At 50.5% G+C, this 18,851-nt stretch overlaps 1 protein-coding gene across 1 annotated transcript in view; it reads right to left on the bottom strand.

Annotated features, from left to right (window-relative positions):
• Nucleotides 1–18,851, bottom strand: part of COX10 (cytochrome c oxidase assembly factor heme A:farnesyltransferase COX10) — a 101,024-nt gene that overhangs the window by 20,771 nt on the left and 61,402 nt on the right. The window contains exon 5 of the mRNA XM_073682427.1: nt 5,601–5,671. Within this exon, the coding sequence (XP_073538528.1) occupies nt 5,601–5,671 (71 nt within the window). The remainder of the gene's footprint in view (nt 1–5,600; nt 5,672–18,851) is intronic.

Here is an 18,851-nt window from a genome sequence, read left to right as displayed (position 1 = left end):
TGCAGGAGCACGGCCGGCAGGAGCACCGTGACCGGACGCACGGCCGGCAGGAGCACCGTGACCGGACGCACGGCCGGCAGGAGCACCGTGACCGGACGCACGGCCGGCAGGAGCACCGTGACCGGACGCACGGCCGGCAGGAGCACCGTGACCGGACGCACGGCCGGCAGGAGCTCCGTGCCCGGACGCACGGCCGGCAGGAGCTCCGTGCCCGGACGCACGGCCGGCAGGAGCTCCGTGCCCGGACGCACGGCCGGCAGGAGCTCCGTGCCCGGACGCACGGCCGGCAGGAGCTCCGTGCCCGGACGCACGGCCGGCAGGAGCACCGTGCCCGGACGCACGGCCGGCAGGAGCACCGTGCCCGGACGCACGGCCGGCAGGAGCACCGTGCCCGGACGCACGGCCGGCAGGAGCACCGTGCCCGGACGCACGGCCGGCAGGAGCACCGTGCCCGGACGCACGGCCGGCAGGAGCACCGTGCCCGGACGCACGGCCGGCAGGAGCACCGTGCCCGGACGCACGGCCGGCAGGAGCACCGTGCCCGGACGCACGGCCGGCAGGAGCACCGTGCCCGGACGCACGGCCGGCAGGAGCACCGTGCCCGGACGCACGGCCGGCAGGAGCACCGTGCCCGGACGCACGGCCGGCAGGAGCACCGTGCCCGGACGCACGGCCGGCAGGAGCACCGTGCCCGGACGCACGGCCGGCAGGAGCACCGTGGCCAGACGCACGGCCGGCAGGAGCACCGTGGCCAGACGCACGGCCGGCAGGAGCACCGTGGCCAGACGCACGGCCGGCAGGAGCACCGTGGCCAGACGCACGGCCGGCAGGAGCACCGTGGCCAGACGCACGGCCGGCAGGAGCACCGTGGCCAGACGCACGGCCGGCAGGAGCACCGTGGCCAGACGCACGGCCGGCAGGAGCACCGTGGCCAGACGCACGGCCGGCAGGAGCACCGTGGCCAGACGCACGGCCGGCAGGAGCACCGTGGCCAGACGCACGGCCGGCAGGAGCACCGTGGCCAGACGCACGGCCGGCAGGAGCACCGTGGCCAGACGCACGGCCGGCAGGAGCACCGTGGCCAGACGCACGGCCGGCAGGAGCACCGTGGCCAGACGCACGGCCGGCAGGAGCACCGTGGCCAGACGCACGGCCGGCAGGAGCACCGTGGCCAGACGCACGGCCGGCAGGAGCACCGTGGCCAGACGCACGGCCGGCAGGAGCACCGTGGCCAGACGCACGGCCGGCAGGAGCACCGTGGCCAGACGCACGGCCGGCAGGAGCACCGTGGCCAGACGCACGGCCGGCAGGAGCACCGTGGCCAGACGCACGGCCGGCAGGAGCACCGTGGCCAGACGCACGGCCGGCAGGAGCACCGTGGCCAGACGCACGGCCGGCAGGAGCACCGTGGCCAGACGCACGGCCGGCAGGAGCACCGTGGCCAGACGCACGGCCGGCAGGAGCACCGTGGCCAGACGCACGGCCGGCAGGAGCACCGTGGCCAGACGCACGGCCGGCAGGAGCACCGTGGCCAGACGCACGGCCGGCAGGAGCACCGTGGCCAGACGCACGGCCGGCAGGAGCACCGTGGCCAGACGCACGGCCGGCAGGAGCACCGTGGCCAGACGCACGGCCGGCAGGAGCACCGTGGCCAGACGCACGGCCGGCAGGGGACCGTGGCCAGACGCACGGCCGGCAGGAGCACCGTGGCCAGACGCACGGCCGGCAGGAGCACCGTGCCCAGACGCACGGCCGGCAGGAGCACCGTGCCCAGACGCACGGCCGGCAGGAGCACCGTGCCCAGACGCACGGCCGGCAGGAGCACCGTGACCAGACGCACGGCCGGCAGGAGCACCGTGACCAGACGCACGGCCGGCAGGAGCACCGTGACCAGACGCACGGCCGGCAGGAGCACCGTGACCAGACGCACGGCCGGCAGGAGCACCGTGACCAGACGCACGGCCGGCAGGAGCACCGTGACCAGACGCACGGCCGGCAGGAGCACCGTGACCAGACGCACGGCCGGCAGGAGCACCGTGACCAGACGCACGGCCGGCAGGAGCACCGTGACCAGACGCACGGCCGGCAGGAGCACCGTGACCAGACGCACGGCCGGCAGGAGCACCGTGACCAGACGCACGGCCGGCAGGAGCACCGTGACCAGACGCACGGCCGGCAGGAGCACCGTGACCAGACGCACGGCCGGCAGGAGCACCGTGACCAGACGCACGGCCGGCAGGAGCACCGTGCCCAGACGCACGGCCGGCAGGAGCACCGTGCCCAGAAGCACGGCCGGCAGGAGCACCGTGACCAGACACATGGCCTGCAAGAACACCGTGAGAAGATGCACAGCCTGCAGGAGCACCATACCCAGATCCACCCAGATCTTTTGCAGGCTCATCCCCATTGTCCGTCCATGATATCAGTTTACCAAAATGAAGCAGGTGACTGGAGACGATTCTTTCCTTGATGAGATTTCTAATAACGTCCTCTTAATTACTACAAGTTGCGGCCGCTGGAGCATGCAACCTGTATGCAGGAAGTAGCCTGGAGGAGCAGCACTAATCCTACATGCACCCATTTTCTCCTTCACCTCCTCTGAAAATGATTGGAAAAATGCAACGGCCCCGGGGTCTGCGGGTAACTCGCGCGCTTATTGTAAATGATCCCTGCAGCTAATTACCAGAACATGGCGACAATGAGCACCGCACGCCTCGTATACCCAGTAATGGAACCAGATTGTGTTTTTTTAATTGTTAATATCAGGGTGTCATGTCACATCCTCATAGCACCAGTATAAGGAGAAGAACCCCTGGGAAATAAGCCCTGATTGTGGTCGCAATGGGAGGGGCTAACAGACGATAGGAAATTAATTACAAGAGTCTCATTAATGGGAAAGCTTATGGAGATTGTACAACGATGAGCCGCAGGCTGCACAATGTACACCCTCATTAGTTGCATGGCTACCGCACCTATTGGTAGTGACAAGTCAGAAGTTTGGATTGGGGACGGACCAGGGTCCGAGACCCCGCCGATTAGCAAAATGAACCTGGAGAGTGGTGTGACCGGTGTACAGACTGTCCGTGAGCTCATTCCTCTTCGGTAAGTCAGTTTTGAAACCATCGTTACAAATGGGAAATACCATAAAAGTGTATGCAGAAAAAATAAAAGTTTAATCTTTAAATAATAAAAAGTTCTGAAACTTTCTTACATTCTCTGTGGTTAAATTGCCCACCATCTTTAAGATCACTGCTTGCTGTGTGTAAACTGGAAAATTCAGGTCATCTTATCCCCCCAGCACGAGTCGGGCAGCTGTGACAAGGGTTGGCGACCTTCGATATAAACACGAATTTCACGTGGTCAGACAGCAAGCAGAGATACTGAAAATGAAAATCTCTGTTAATGATTGTGTAACGAAAAGTCTTAAAGATATTCTTCCCTCCCAGTGGTGTCTGGTCCATACAATGACAGCCTGATAATATAATATCCTCCTCTATATCTACAGTCATTATTACCACCGAGCAGATTATTACTGCAGAGCCGACCACCCAGGATCTGTGGCAGCCATCCCCCTGTACTTGCCAGTAACTTTCCACCCCGTTGCCAGTTCCAGTCCCGAGTGCTTTTACTGGCCGGTGTGCCGGGGTCGGGAATGTCCAGGTCCTCTCGGTAAATAAGGAAATATGAGTCCTACAGCAGCGGAGGTCAGAAGAAAGCTTTATCCCTCCTCATACAGGTGCGCTGCCCCCAATACTCCCAGATTTGGAAAGTTAACCCCAAACGTCCGGACTATTTGAAAAGGGTGTTGTTTCAGGGGCGCACAATATTGTAGTCAAACTCCCTTCAGAATGAGGAAACACATTATCAGGGTTTCCATTTAAGAGTTTTTTTTACATCCTCACCACCCCTCTATTGCACCCCTGCTGCCCCTCCTCGCCACACCTCTATTGCACCCCTGCTGCCCCTCCTCACCACACCTCTATTGCGCTCCAGCTGCTCCTCCTTGCCAGCCCTCTATTGCCCCCCTGCTGCCCCTCCTCGCCACACCTCTATTTCGCCCCTGCTGCCCCTCCTTGCCAGCCCTCTATTGCGCCCCTGCTGCCCCTCCTCACCACACCTCTATTGCGCCCCAGCTGCCCCTCCTTGCCAGCCCTCTATTGCCCCCCTGCTGCCCCTCCTCACCACACCTCTATTGCGCCCCAGCTGCCCCTCCTTGCCAGCCCTCTATTGCCCCTCCTCACCACACCTCTATTTCGCCCTTGCTGCCCCTCCTTGCCAGCCCTCTATTGCGCCCTTGCTGCTCCTCTTTGACACCCCTCTATTGCCCCCCTGCTGCCTCCTCCTCGACACCACTCTACTGCGCCCAAGATGCTCCTCCTCGCCACCCCTCTATTGCACCCATAAGTAAAATCATGTATGGGAAGTCCGAAGTGCGCACATGCAATTTGTTGGTGGACAATTGGTATGTTTTAAGGGCACCATTTAACTTACTGCAACCCAGCAATTAAGCCATGTTTTGGGGTGTTTTTTTTTTTGGCATTCAACTTCCAGTAACAATTTCCTGCAGATCAGTAAGGTCACAGTGATATCAAATTTATATAGCTTTTATTTTTTTTGTTCTACTACTTTAAAAACAAAAAATCAGTCTGAGTCACCATATAGTGAGAGCAATATTTTTTTTTTTTTTTAGGAACTAGCTGTACTGTAGTTTTCTTATTGACATTATTTCAGGGTACATATGACTTTTTAATCGCTTTTCCATTCTTAAGAGGAATCATTCTGATAAAATAAAAAAAAGAAAAGCCAGAAATGCACTTTTTAAGTTTTTCCCTTTTACCGTGACGTGCAGTTTTTTTCAATATTCCTTAAAAAATATTGGTTTTTTTATATTTTTTTTATAAAGTCAGTGTATTGTCATATTATTACCACTCTTCTATGAACTGCTGTGATGGGGTGGAAGACCGTTTAGATGCTGCGGGCACTGTGGCTGCTAAGGAATTAAACTGCTTAGATCGGCGCTCGCTTTGATCAGGTGACTCTGGATAGACCGATCATCACCTTACATCTGATTTCTGATAATGTAAGGGGCACTTCTCCCCTCTCCAGCTGCGGGGCTTCCTCTCCTCTCCAGCTGCGGGGCTTCCTCTCCTCTCCAGCTGCGGGGCTTCCTCTCCTCTCCAGCTGCGGGGCTTCCTCTCCTCTCCAGCTGCGGGGCTTCCTCTCCTCTCCAGCTGCGGGGCTTTCTCTCCTCTCCAGCTGCGGGGCTTCCTCTCCTCTCCAGCTGCGGGGCTTTCTCTCCTCTCCAGCTGCGGGGCTTTCTCTCCTCTCCAGCTGCGGTGCTTTCTCTCCTCTCCAGCTGCGGTGCTTTCTCTCCTCTCCAGCTGCGGTGCTTTCTCTCCTCTCCAGCTGCGGTGCTTTCTCTCCTCTCCAGCTGCGGTGCTTTCTCTCCTCTCCAGCTGCGGTGCTCCTCTGCAGCTGCATTGCTTTCTCTCCTCTCCAGTTGCGTTGCTTTCACGGTGCAGTGTTTGCTTATGGAGAAACGCTCACAAAGGTACAATGGCGAGGGCGTCATATTACAAAGGCAGGTGCAGCAGTCTTACCTGATCTGTCCTCGTACAAGAGGGCGGCTCTTTGTCCTGTTCATGTTCGAATCGAACGGCACCTCGAAAAACTGCAAGAGAAACACAAAAGGACCATGAGTGATGTAGAAGTAATGATGGCTGGAGAACAGATTTTTTTCCGGTTCATGCACTGTCACTGTGAAGTGTCACCTCTGAAAATATTTGCACAATACATTTCACAGGTGCACGGGACACAAAGGCGCAAAATAAACCGCAACGCCATTTAGTCAGCACATCCCTGTGTGGTGGTCGCACGCTGCATTGCCTCCTAATGACGCTGCCTAATCCTACACACTGCGAGTGGCTGAACATGATCAGACGACATGAAAAAGAGGCGAAGGTACACAAACACGCAGAGAACAAGGGCAGTGATGACAAACGGGGATGACAGGAGCTCCCACCAAGGGTTCAGACACTCCCGGGGCACACGGGAGCCATGTGCTGCTGCTATGATTGGTGGGTTATTGGCCATCACAAGGCTCCTCCGTAAGTATGTTCTCTATGAAGTGGACGTGCTCCACCAGCCGCGCAGTGCTGACAGCATGAAGCAACCACTGGTCTCACACTGACAAAGCGGTACACAGCAGTGCACACCTACCGCTCTAATACTGAGCCATAGGGGCTGGTGACTAACCCGGGGATTCATGCAACATGGTCAGGAGGTCCCCAGAAGAAGCAGGAGTAAAGCGGTCCATATAAAGGACTTAGCTACCTCAGTCACATGGATGTAGCTCAACCGAGTGTTTATGTGTTTTCATACGGGGAAGAAAGCTGCCTACAGACTCCTCAGTCAGCTGCTTATCACCCCTGAAAATGGATCGGACATTGAAATTTCATGAGCTTGACATAATCTGTCGGAGAAGGGTCAGGAGGCCCCCCATGGACATCAGATGGTCAACCCGTCCATTGGCGTTGGCTGACTAATGTGTATGGGACCCTAAAGGGAACCGGCCAGGATTATTTTACTCCTGAAAGTCGTGTTATGGCTGTAGAAGAAGAATGAAAATGATAAAAATGATACCTGTCTTGTCATAATCCAATAAACCAGTGCAAATTAGCCTGGAAGTGCATTGGGGGTGTGTCCATGAGCCAAGTACTCTGACATTCCCCCAATGCGCTTCCAGGCTAATTTACATTGATTTATCAGCACAGACAGGAATCATTTTCATTGCTGTCCTAAGACCTATACAGCCATTCTGCTAAGCTTCAGTAGTAAACGTTTTTCGACAGGTGCTCTTTAAGACCTGTCACTTTCAGGCTAAGTTCACACAAACGTATCTTGAATCCCATAAGGAAATATTGCCATTAACCCAGGACACTGTATTTGACCTCGTACATTGACCATGTGATTTTTTTTATACACTTACTGTATGTGAACTTGGAAAAAATTGGATAATAAGAAGAAGATCCACATTAGAGACTCTGTTATATCCCTGTACAGACTCTACTGCATGCATGCGGCCTTACTAAGAAAAATCTGGGCGTGAGTGACAACAGGGTGGAGCTAAAAAGTCATCCTTTTCCATTGCCAACCAGCAAAACTTAGAGAACAGCTGTGTGTATGAATGGAGATGACAAACACGGGGGAGATGGGGGGAGACACAATATATGAACAGATTTAGGTTATTTTTTCGGCACAGAAAGACCACAAATTTCACAATGAGCCATACTGGATCTAAAATTTGTGACCTTTGACAGCTACTTTGGAAAAAGAATGAGTAAAGTGTTCACCAAATGGGGTGGAGCGACCAAATATCAGACAGATTTACTGAAGCCTATGGAAGTAATAGGAGCACCTGATTATAGCAACCATAGATTGTCACTGGAAGAGCCCCAAGTTGAAAAAAAATGGCACACTCCACTCCCAAGACCGGTCATCGCTTACCCCATTTCCCGTCCTCTTTGGAGCGCACAATCTAAATCCCACATTAACCTATCGGTAAGTATTTGGAGTGTGGACGGAAATCGAAGCACACGGAGGAAAACCACGCAAACATGGGGAGAACGTACAGATTTTAAGCAAATGTCACACTTGGTCAGTTTCAAACGCTGGACGACTTTGATGGAAGACGGCGGAGGTGCAAGACGGCGGAGGTGCAAGACGGCGGAGGTGCAAGACGGCGGAGGTGCAAGACGGCGGAGGTGCAACACGGCCGTGTATTTCCAGTTCAGGAGAGCAATCATTCGGTCAATTTCTAGGCTGCATTCAGATTATTATCCAGCATAGACTCCAGGAAAGCTGCAGCAAAGCACCGGTCATCTTCTGTCTCTACAACATCTGTACAGGACTGAGCAGGGTGGGAACAGTGACATGACCGGTAGACGGGTTTGTGAGTTTGGCTATTCAGCAATGGACACTTTTGTCTGCAAATATCCTTAAAATAACTCAACGGAAAGATTGTGTATGGTATTCACACAGAACAAGAGGAATTCATCTGTTGACAGGAGTGAGAAAATAGCACGAAAACCTGCTGCACCTGCACATGAGGAGCTCTCTGCTTCCTAATTTCTGACACTTTTTTTCCCGAATCAAACAAATATGTGAGCAAATAGGCAGAGCACGTCCTGTGCCACTGCATTATCATCCTGTGCCACTGCATGATCATCCCCTGCCCTGCACTCAGCATATTCATCTACTGATATGGGAGCCATCGAGGACATGGACTCTCATTCACATTTATGGAGTGATTGTTGATCTTCTCTGGTTTGTCCTTTGATCGTTGAGCAGGTTTACATTAGGCAGTGATTGGGAACAATCGCCGCCCCGTGTAAATCCAGAACTGCATGGAAAAGACGACGCTGGGCGCAGGCAGACAGATGTCACGTAGCGGCCACTTTATGCTCACTTTCTGCAAATTAAGGCTCAATATTTATATCTACAATAGGAACGAAACTTTCCGATAATCAGAGGATGCTGCTGTCTCATTGGCAATTAACAAGACCGACCACAACGTGCACAATGTAGATAATAGAAGGAAACTGCTGACAGGTGCGGGAATCGAAGAAGTCTGGATCTCTATGTGTTTTCTCATTGCAGAGACTATTCTCGGTCCCAAGGCCTCAATGACGATTGGTCTCCTATTCCAGCGACATGCCCTATCACATCATACACATGAATTGCCAAGCTCGGGCCATTCCCCAATGCATCCGCTATCACAAATCACGTCATGTACTTAGTGCACATGCGCTTTGAGTAGTGCTTCTGCTGCCTGTTTGCACCACACATGTACTGTGAACAGCTGTGCTCACACTCACTTATGATGACCCGTTCATTGGTTTAAGACCCCGATCAGGGAAAAATCACAGGAGGATTGGAACAAGACCCTGATCACAGGAGGATTGGTACAATAATAAATAATCTTTATTTTTATATAGCGCTAACATATTCCGCAGCGCTTTACATACATTATCGTTGCTGTCTCCATCGGGGCTCACAATCTAGATTCCCTATCAGTATGTCTTTGGAGTGTGGGAGGAAACCGGAGAACCCGGAGGAAACCCACGCAAACACGGGGAGAACATACAAACTCCTTGCAGATGTTGTCCTTGGTAGGATTGAACCCAGGACCCCAGCGCTGCAAGGCTGCAATGCTAACCACTGCGCCACCGAATACTCCGATCAGGGAAAAATCACAGGAGGATTGACATAAGACCCCGATCAGGTACAAATCACAGGAGGATTGACATAAGACCCCGATCAGGTAAAAATCACAGGAATATTGGTATAAGACCCCGATCAGGGAAAAATCACAGGAGGATTGGTATAAGACCCCGATCAGGGAAAAATCACAGGAGGATTGGTATAAGACCCCGATCAGGGAAAAATCACAGGAGGATTGACATAAGAACCCGATCAGGGAAAAATCACAGGAGGATTGACTTAAGAACCCGATCAGGGAAAAATCACAGGAGGATTGGTATAAGACCCTGATCAGGGAAAAAAAAATCACAGGAGGATTGGTATAAGACCCTGATCAGGGAAAAAAATCACAGGAGGATTGGTATAAGAACTGGATCAGGGAAAAATCACAGGAGGATTGGTATAAGTCTCTGGTCAGGTAAAAATCACAGGAGGATTGGTATAAGACCCTGATCAGGGAAAAAAATCACAGGAGGATTGGTATAAGACCCTGATCAGGGAAAAAAATCACAGGAGGATTGATATAAGTCTCTGGTCAGGTAAAAATCACAGGAGGATTGGTATAAGAACTGGATCAGGGAAAAATCACAGGAGGATTGGTATAAGAACTGGATCAGGGAAAAATCACAGGAGGATTGGTATAAGTCTCTGGTCAGGTAAAAATCACAGGAGGATTGGTATAAGACCGTGATCAGGAAAAATCACAGGAGGATTGGTATAAGACCCTGATCAGGGAAAAAAATCACAGGAGGATTGGTATAAGACCCTGATCAGGGAAAAAATCACAGGAGGATTGGTATAAGACCCTGATCAGGGAAAAAAATCACAGGAGGATTGGTATAAGACCCTGATCAGGGAAAAAAAATCACAGGAGGATTGGTATAAGTCTCTGGTCAGTGAAAAATCACAGGAGGATTGGTATAAGACCCTGATCAGGAAAAATCACAGGAGGATTGGTATAAGATTCCAATCAGGGAAAAATCACAGGAGGATTGGTATAAGATTCCAATCAGGGAAAAATCACAGGAGGATTGGTATAAGAACTGGATCAGGGAAAAATCACAGGAGGATTGGTATAAGTCTCTGGTCAGGTAAAAATCACAGGAGGATTGGTATAAGACCCTGATCAGGAAAAATCACAGGAGAATTAGTATAAGACTCCAATCAGGGGAAAAAAAACACAGGAGGATTGGTATAAGACCCCGATCGATGAAAAATCAGGAGGAGGATAAAAAAAACGCAGGCTGAAATTATTGGGCATGTCATCAGAAAATGGGACTGGGTGTCACATGAGATAACGCTTGGATATAAAGTGTTCACCCTGCACAACCCTTTTCATATCTTTCCACAGGACATGCAAGGTGTGTTCTCCCCACAGTGTAGGTTTTCCGGTACTTTTATATTGAAAATTCACCCTTAGGATAGGTCAGTATTGGGGTCCTATACTGGCTTCCCCACAGATCAGCTGTCATCATCAGTGTATGGCATGGAAGAGCACAGCTCCGTACGATGTAGTGGCCGTCCTCAGGTACTGAAGCTCTGATCCCATACACTTCAATAGGAGATGAGCTGCAGTACCTGGGAATGACCACTAGAGTGTAAGGAATTCGTGCCGTAAACGGTTTACATCCGGCCGGCACACGAGGGGATAACAGCTGATCAGGGAGGGCACCGGGTGTCACCTGATGAATATTTTTCATTCTGGAGGAACGACTTGTGAATACAATGAAACTCTGAGAACATAGAAAAGTGCAGCCCATATAACGCATAGGTACAAAGTGAGATACTTCAATCATCCATCCATGTCTCAATATAAAAGAACAAAGTTGTGCTTTGAACCCTGTGGCCCTGTACCGTGCGCAGCCATCCCAGGGACGGTCACATATCAGAACATAAAGGTAACAGCTCCGCAGCCCTCATTACACCCTCCGCCTCACCAACACAGCAGTAAATGAAAGGACTCCAACCTGCCTGAGCTCAGGCACATAAAAGACAAACACAAAGTACTAATTACACTGCAAAACCTCCACATCAAGGGGTTAAGTGAGGATGGCTTGCCATAAAGGAGATTTCATGTCCTGGCTGGCTACACGTGTCTCACTGTACGTAAATGAGAACGACGCCTGCAATGCGGAGTACGGGGACATACATAATGTATACCGCAATACAAGGTGGGCTTCATGTTCTGATAATACAGGTACTCCACAGGCCTCATATTCTGATAGTACAGGTACTCCACAGGCCTCATATTCCGATAGTACAGGTAGTCCACAGGCCTCATATTCCGATAGTACAGGTACTCCACAGGCCTCATATCCGATAGTACAGGTAGTCCACAGGCCTCATATTCCGATAGTACAGGTACACCACAGGCCTCATATTCCGATAGTACAGGTACACCACAGGCCTCATATTCCGATAGTACAGGTACACCACAGGCCTCATATTCCGATAGTACAGGTACACCACAGGCCTCATATTCCGATAGTACAGGTACTCCACAGGCCACATATTCCGACAGTACAGGTAGTCCACAGGCCTCATATTCCGATAGTACAGGTACTCCACAGGCCACATATTCCGATAGTACAGGTAGTCCACAGGCCTCATATTCCGATAGTACAGGTAGTCCACAGGCCTCATATTCCGATAGTACAGGTAGTCCACAGGCCTCATATTCCGATAGTACAGGTAGTCCACAGGCCTCATATTCCGATAGTACAGGTACACCACAGGCCACATATTCCGATAGTACAGGTACACCACAGGCCACATATTCCGATAGTACAGGTACACCACAGGCCTCATATTCTGATAGTACAGGTACTCCACAGGCCACATATTCTGATAATACAGGTACACCACAGGCCTCATATTCTGATAGTACAGGTACACCACAGGCCTCATATTCTGATAGTACAGGTACTCCACAGGCCACATATTCTGATAATAAAGGTACACCACAGGCCACATATTCTGATAATACAGGTAGTCCACAGGCCACATATTCTGATAATACAGGTACACCACAGGCCTCATATTCTGATAGTACTGGTAGTCCACAGGCCACATATTCTGATAATACAGGTAGTCCACAGGCCACATATTCTGATAATACAGGTACTCCACAGGCCACATATTCTGATAATACAGGTACTCCACAGGCCACATATTCTGATAATACAGGTACTCCACAGGCCTCATATTCTGATAATACAGGTACTCCACAGGCCACATATTCTGATAATACAGGTAGTCCACAGGCCACATATTCTGATAATACAGGTAGTCCACAGGCCACATATTCTGATAATACAGGTACTCCACAGGCCACATATTCTGATAATACAGGTACTCCACAGGCCTCATATTCTGATAGTACAGGTACTCCACAGGCCTCATATTCCGATAATAAAGGTACACCACAGGCCACATATTCTGATAATACAGGTACTCCACAGGCCACATATTCTGATAATACAGGTACTCCACAGACCTCATATTCTGATAATAAAGGTACACCACAGGCCACATATTCTGATAATACAAGTACACCACAGGCCTCATATTCTGATACTACAGGTACTCCACAGGCCACATATTCTGATAATACAGGTACTCCACAGGCCACATATTCTGATAACACAGGTACTCCACAGGCCACATATTCTGATAACACAGGTACTCCACAGGCCTCATATTCCGATAGTACAGGTACTCCACAGGCCACATATTCTGATAACACAGGTACTCCACAGGCCACATATTCTGATAATACAGGTACTCCACAGGACACATATTCTGATAATACAGGTACACCACAGGCCTCATATTCTGATAACACAGGTACTCCACAGGCCACATATTCTGATAATACAGGTACTCCACAGGACACATTCTGATAATACAGGTACACCACAGGCCACATATTCTGATAATACAGGTAGTCCACAGGCCACATATTCTGATAATACAGGTACTCCACAGGCCACATATTCTGATAATACAGGTACTCCACAGGCCTCATATTCTGATAGTACAGGTACTCCACAGGCCTCATATTCCGATAATAAAGGTACACCACAGGCCACATATTCTGATAATACAGGTACTCCACAGGCCACATATTCTGATAATACAGGTACTCCACAGACCTCATATTCTGATAATAAAGGTACACCACAGGCCACATATTCTGATAATACAAGTACACCACAGGCCTCATATTCTGATACTACAGGTACTCCACAGGCCACATATTCTGATAATACAGGTACTCCACAGGCCACATATTCTGATAACACAGGTACTCCACAGGCCACATATTCTGATAATACAGGTACTCCACAGGCCACATATTCTGATAATACAGGTACTCCACAGGACACATTCTGATAATACAGGTACTCCACAGGCCACATATTCTGATAATATGAGTAAAAATAAAATCTAGCACTCTTGTAAATTGAATGTGAGATTTATTTAGCAATTGTAATCCCAAATTAAAGTAACGTTTCAGCCTCAAACAGAGACCTTCATCAGACAGATTGCTGTGGTATGAAGGAAAGAAGATGCAACACCACCAGGGTAAGGGTAACTGTGAGCATAATCACCCTGGGCTGTTACCATTATCCTTGTGGCGCTCCGTCTTGTTTCCTTCATACCACAGCAATCTGTTTGATAAAGCTCTATGTGTGACGTATATCCATACCTATTTTAATAATAATGGTACACCACCGGCAGCACATTCAGGTATTCCTTATATAAACCAGAATAAACATCTCCCCATTTCTGCTCTTCTCCCACATTACAGATAGCTTTCCTTCACCTCCAGGAGTGACCGACAGCTCTATACTCAACACTACACCGATCCACAAGGAAGATCCGGCTTCTCCGAGGAGCAGATAACAGAACCGGACGACTGTCTGGGCTCCGAACTCGATTCTAGTAAAGTAATCTGAGTTATTCTCCGACACTGGATGCTATTAAGATAAAGAAGACGTGTTATAAGCCGGCTCTTCTCCTCCGATGGAATCTAGTTAATTGGGAACGAGCACATATTGGATTTGTCTGGCCGAGTGAGGAATAGGCCATTGATTGGTACCTTTAATATGCTCCCTATCAGAGTGTCACAGGCCTAATTAACCTCTCTAATGTGACACTTCCAGGTCCAGATTGGCGCTTATTTACACAGAGGTGTTATTTCACGGGGCACGGCCTCACCCGCCCGCCATAGTCTATGGATCGTCTCCGGCAAGGAAGAACAGAAAATAGAGAAATCTGACTCTAGGAAGAAAGGTAAAAGCCGCACACAGGACTAGTTACTCAATAAGGCATGCTGGCGATAATTAGGACCAGCTGTAAGTGTTAATTGGGGGCTTCCCTTCCGGAACTGAGAGACTTGGCGATATGCTAAGAACAGCAATCTGCGCACGTCCATTCATAAAGCTGATTGTAGTGGATGGAAGACGCCGGACTAGAGAGGACCCAAGTGTACAAGTAACAGTATATTACACATGACTGATTCACACATTGTGAGCTTGTCCTCAGCAAAAATTAAGAAAAAGTTTTGATCTATATAAAACCTTGAATAACTTTACTATTTTGTAAATATTTGGAATTATGTCTCTCTTATTCACATCCAGAGCTGTATTCAAAGTACTGCTAGTTGCCATTGGAAACAGATATCAATTTGGCATCACCCTGAAGTCAGTCATGTTACATGCTCTGTGGCATATTAACCACCTGAGCTCCTACAGGATTGCAGGTGGTGAGGGGTTACGTGTTGGATACTGTAAAAAGATGGAACAGCAGGGGTAAGGAGTTCCCTCTTGAGGGTCACAGTATGACTGTAGAGCCACCAGGGTGGGAGGGATTTTTTTTTAAATGAGACACAAGACACTTCATTGCAGTAGAGTGCCAGGGTCAGGGGTTCCCTCTTGTAGGACACAGTATGGGAAGAATAGCTGGGATGAGGGCTTTTAGCTTACTGGACCCAGCAGAAGAGGAGACCATCCAGGGTGAGGGAATCCTCTTGTAGGACACCACAAGGCAGAAGAGTGGTCTGGCCACAGGTTCTCCCTTGTCGGACACATTATACCAGGGCGGTGCCCAGTCTCTGCTTTGGTTATTGGGCGAGATATTCCCCAAGTGAGACACAATACATATAATATTAAAGTGTGCCTGGTCTATGCTTTAGTTATTGGGTGAGATGCTACCTTAATTCGAACACATAATATCGGGGGTGCACAGTCTCATGATTAGTGGGTGAGAGGTTCCTTCATATCAGACATATTATACCAGGGGAACGCCCGGTTTCTGCGGTTCCCACCAGTCGGACACGTTATACCAAGAAAGTGCACCGATCTATGCAGTTCCCGCCTGTCGGATACATTATATCAGGGGGGGTGCACTTAGGGGTTGAGAGGTTCCCTCATGTAAGACATATTATAGCAGGGGGTGCCCAGTCTCTTCTTTTATTACAGGGCAAGAGGTTCCCTCATATCAGACACATTATACTGGCAGGAGGGTGGTGCTCGGTCTCCACTTTAATTAGGGGGTGAGAGGTGTCCTTAGGTGGGACACATTATACCGGGGAGGGGGGGGAGAGGGAGCTGTCCATTCTCCGCTTTGATTAGGGGATGAGAGGTTCCCTCAAGTCGGACATATTATACCATGGTGTGTGCCCAGTCTCTGCTTTAATCAGGGGGTGAGAGGTTCCCTCGTATCAGACACATTATACCAGGGGGTTGCCCGATCTCCGCTTTGACTAGGAGCGAGAGGTTCCCTCATGTTGGACACATTATACCAGGAGGGGGTGCCTGGTCTCCACTTTGATTAGAGGTGTGAGGTTCCCTCATGTCGGACACTTTATGCCAGGAGGGGGTGCCCAGTCTCTGCTTTGATTAGGAGTGAGGTTCTCTCACGTTGGACACATTAAACCGATGGGGGGTGCCCAGACTCTGCTTTGATTAGGGGTGAGAGGTTTCCTCATGTTGGACACAATATACTGAGGGGGGCTGCCAGGTCTCCGCTTTGATTAGGGGTGAGAGGTTGCCTCATGTTGAACACTTTATGCCAGGAGGGGGGGTGCCCGGTCTCCGCTTTGATTAGAGGTGTGAGGTTCCCTCATGTCGGACACTTTATGCCAGGAGGGGGGGCCCAGTCTCCGCTTTGATTAGGAGTGAGGTTCTCTCACGTTGGACACATTAAACCGATGAGGGGGGGGGGGGGGGTGCCCGGACTCTGCTTTGATTAGGGATGAGAGGTTCCCTCATGTTGGACACAATATAACGAGGGGGGTGCCCAGTCTCCGCTTTGATTAGGGGTGAGAGGTTGCCTCATGCTGGACACATTATACAAGGAGGGGGTGCCCGGTCTCCGCTTTGATTAGGGGTGAGATGTTAGGTCGGAGCCGGCTCTAAGTGTTTGTTTATGAACTTTATAAACAGTTTTCCTGGAGGAGCGGACTGTGCTTCTCCTCACACTCACCGCGCTGTCACTCCAATGACCTGCCCGCATCAATACCTTCAACACACAGATAGCAGAGAGATGGGAACCAAAGAGTTCAAAAGCTTATCCTGGGCCGGAGGGTGTAACTCCATGTCATACTTCAAGTGGACAGAGATAAGGGCTGTGGTACCTCAAGTAGAGTGTCAGCATAAAGTATGTGACCCCTGTCTGGCTTCCTACTCTTCAATACTTCAGACAAAGCCTCAAAACTACTAAGAAATCATGGAAAAATAAGTGCTCCCCTCCAAAGAATCCAACAATAAAATTGAGCTCAGAGAGCTACCTGTGCGTCCTGAGACATCCATTAAGGGGCATTTACAGACTTGAGTGTATAATAGGCTGTTTATAAAATCATTGCTTCCTGTCACTGGCGTCATTAGTGTCTACATCCGGTAGAGAAAAGCGGCCTGTTGTGGCCCAACCTCAGGTCTCATGGACCGTCCCAACCAAGCACCACGATGTACAGATCTGTGATACCATCTCGCTGTAAGCTCCAGTAGGTTTCATCGAATTAGTGATTCCCCCTCAGAGGCATCGCCACCCAGAGACAGAGGCGTCGCCACCCAGAGATAGAGGCGTCGCCACCCAGAGACAGAGGCGTCGCCACCCACCCAGAGGCATCGGCCACCCACAGACAGAGGCGTCGCCACCCAGAGACAGAGGCGTCGCCACCCACCCAGAGGCATCGGCCACCCACAGACAGAGGCGTCGCCAACCACAGACAGAGGCGTCGCCACCCACAGACACAGGAGTCGCCACCCACAGACACAGGAGTCGCCACCCACAGACACAGGAGTCGCCACCCACAGACACAGGAGTTGCCACCCACAGACAGAGGCGTCGCCATCCAGAGACAGAGGCGTCGCAACCCACCCAGAGGCGTCACCACCCACAGACAGAGGCGTCGCCACCCACAGACAGAGGCGTCGCCACCCACCCAGAGGCATCGGCCACCCAGAGTCAGAGGCGTCGCCACCCACAGACAGAGGCGTCGCCACCCACAGACAGAGGCGTCGCCATCCAGAGACAGAGGCGTCGCAACCCACAGACAGAGGCGTCGCCACCCAGAGACAGAGGCACACGCAGCGTCTACAGTTCTGACATAGATTTGTGGGTATAGAGTTGGTGGATGAGTTAATCCTCGGTCGGATCTGTATTCGTACACCCACAAACTGACAGGAATGTAAAGAAAAACAAGACGCACAACATTACACAGCACAGTGCACTAGTCTATGTAGAGAAAGAGGCATCTGCCATCACCGGAGAATAGTGCTACACACAGAGTACAAGTCACTGCACGGCCGGACAGTTCCCAAGAACCTTGTGGCCACTACCTAAACATTTACCACTGACGTTCCTCTTGTTGAGATGTTTTCATGAAAAGTGTAGTGATTCTCTACACACATTACTTATCCTTACTTACCTCCTGTATTATACCCCAGAGCTGCACTCACTATTCTGCTGGTGCAGTCACTGTGTACATACATTATATCATTTATCCTGCACTGATCCTGAGTTACATCCTGTATTATACCCCAGAGCTGCACTCACTATTCTGCTGGTGGAGTCACTGTGTACATACATTACATTACTGATCCTGAGTTACATCCTGTATTATACCCCAGAGCTGCACTCACTATTCTGCTGGTGCAGTCACTGTGTACATACATTATATCATTTATCCTGCACTGATCCTGAGTTACATCCTGTATTATATACTCCAGAGCTGCACTCACTATTCAGCTGGTGGAGTCACTGTGTACATACATTACATTACTGATCCTGTACTGATCCTGAGTTACATCCTGTATTATACCCCAGAGCTGCTCTCACTATTCTGCTGGTGGAGTCACTGTGTACATACATTACAGACAAAAAGTTTGGACACACCTTCTCATTTAAAGATTTTTCTGTATTTTCATGACTTTGAAAATTGTACATTCACACTGAAGGCATCAAAACTATGAATTAACACATGTGGAATTATATACTTAACAAAAAGGTGTGAAACAACTGAAAATATGTCTTATATTCTAGGTTCTTCAAAGTAGCCATCTTTTGCTTTGATGACTGCTTTG

Source organism: Phyllobates terribilis, unplaced genomic scaffold (assembly GCF_046119375.1).
Source record: "Phyllobates terribilis strain yellow unplaced genomic scaffold, ASM4611937v1 Scaffold_5__5_contigs__length_657084704, whole genome shotgun sequence".
In the NCBI taxonomy this organism is placed as follows: domain Eukaryota; kingdom Metazoa; phylum Chordata; class Amphibia; order Anura; family Dendrobatidae; genus Phyllobates; species Phyllobates terribilis.
Note: the sequence above shows the minus strand (reverse complement) of the source record. Positions and strands in the feature narration are given on the sequence as shown.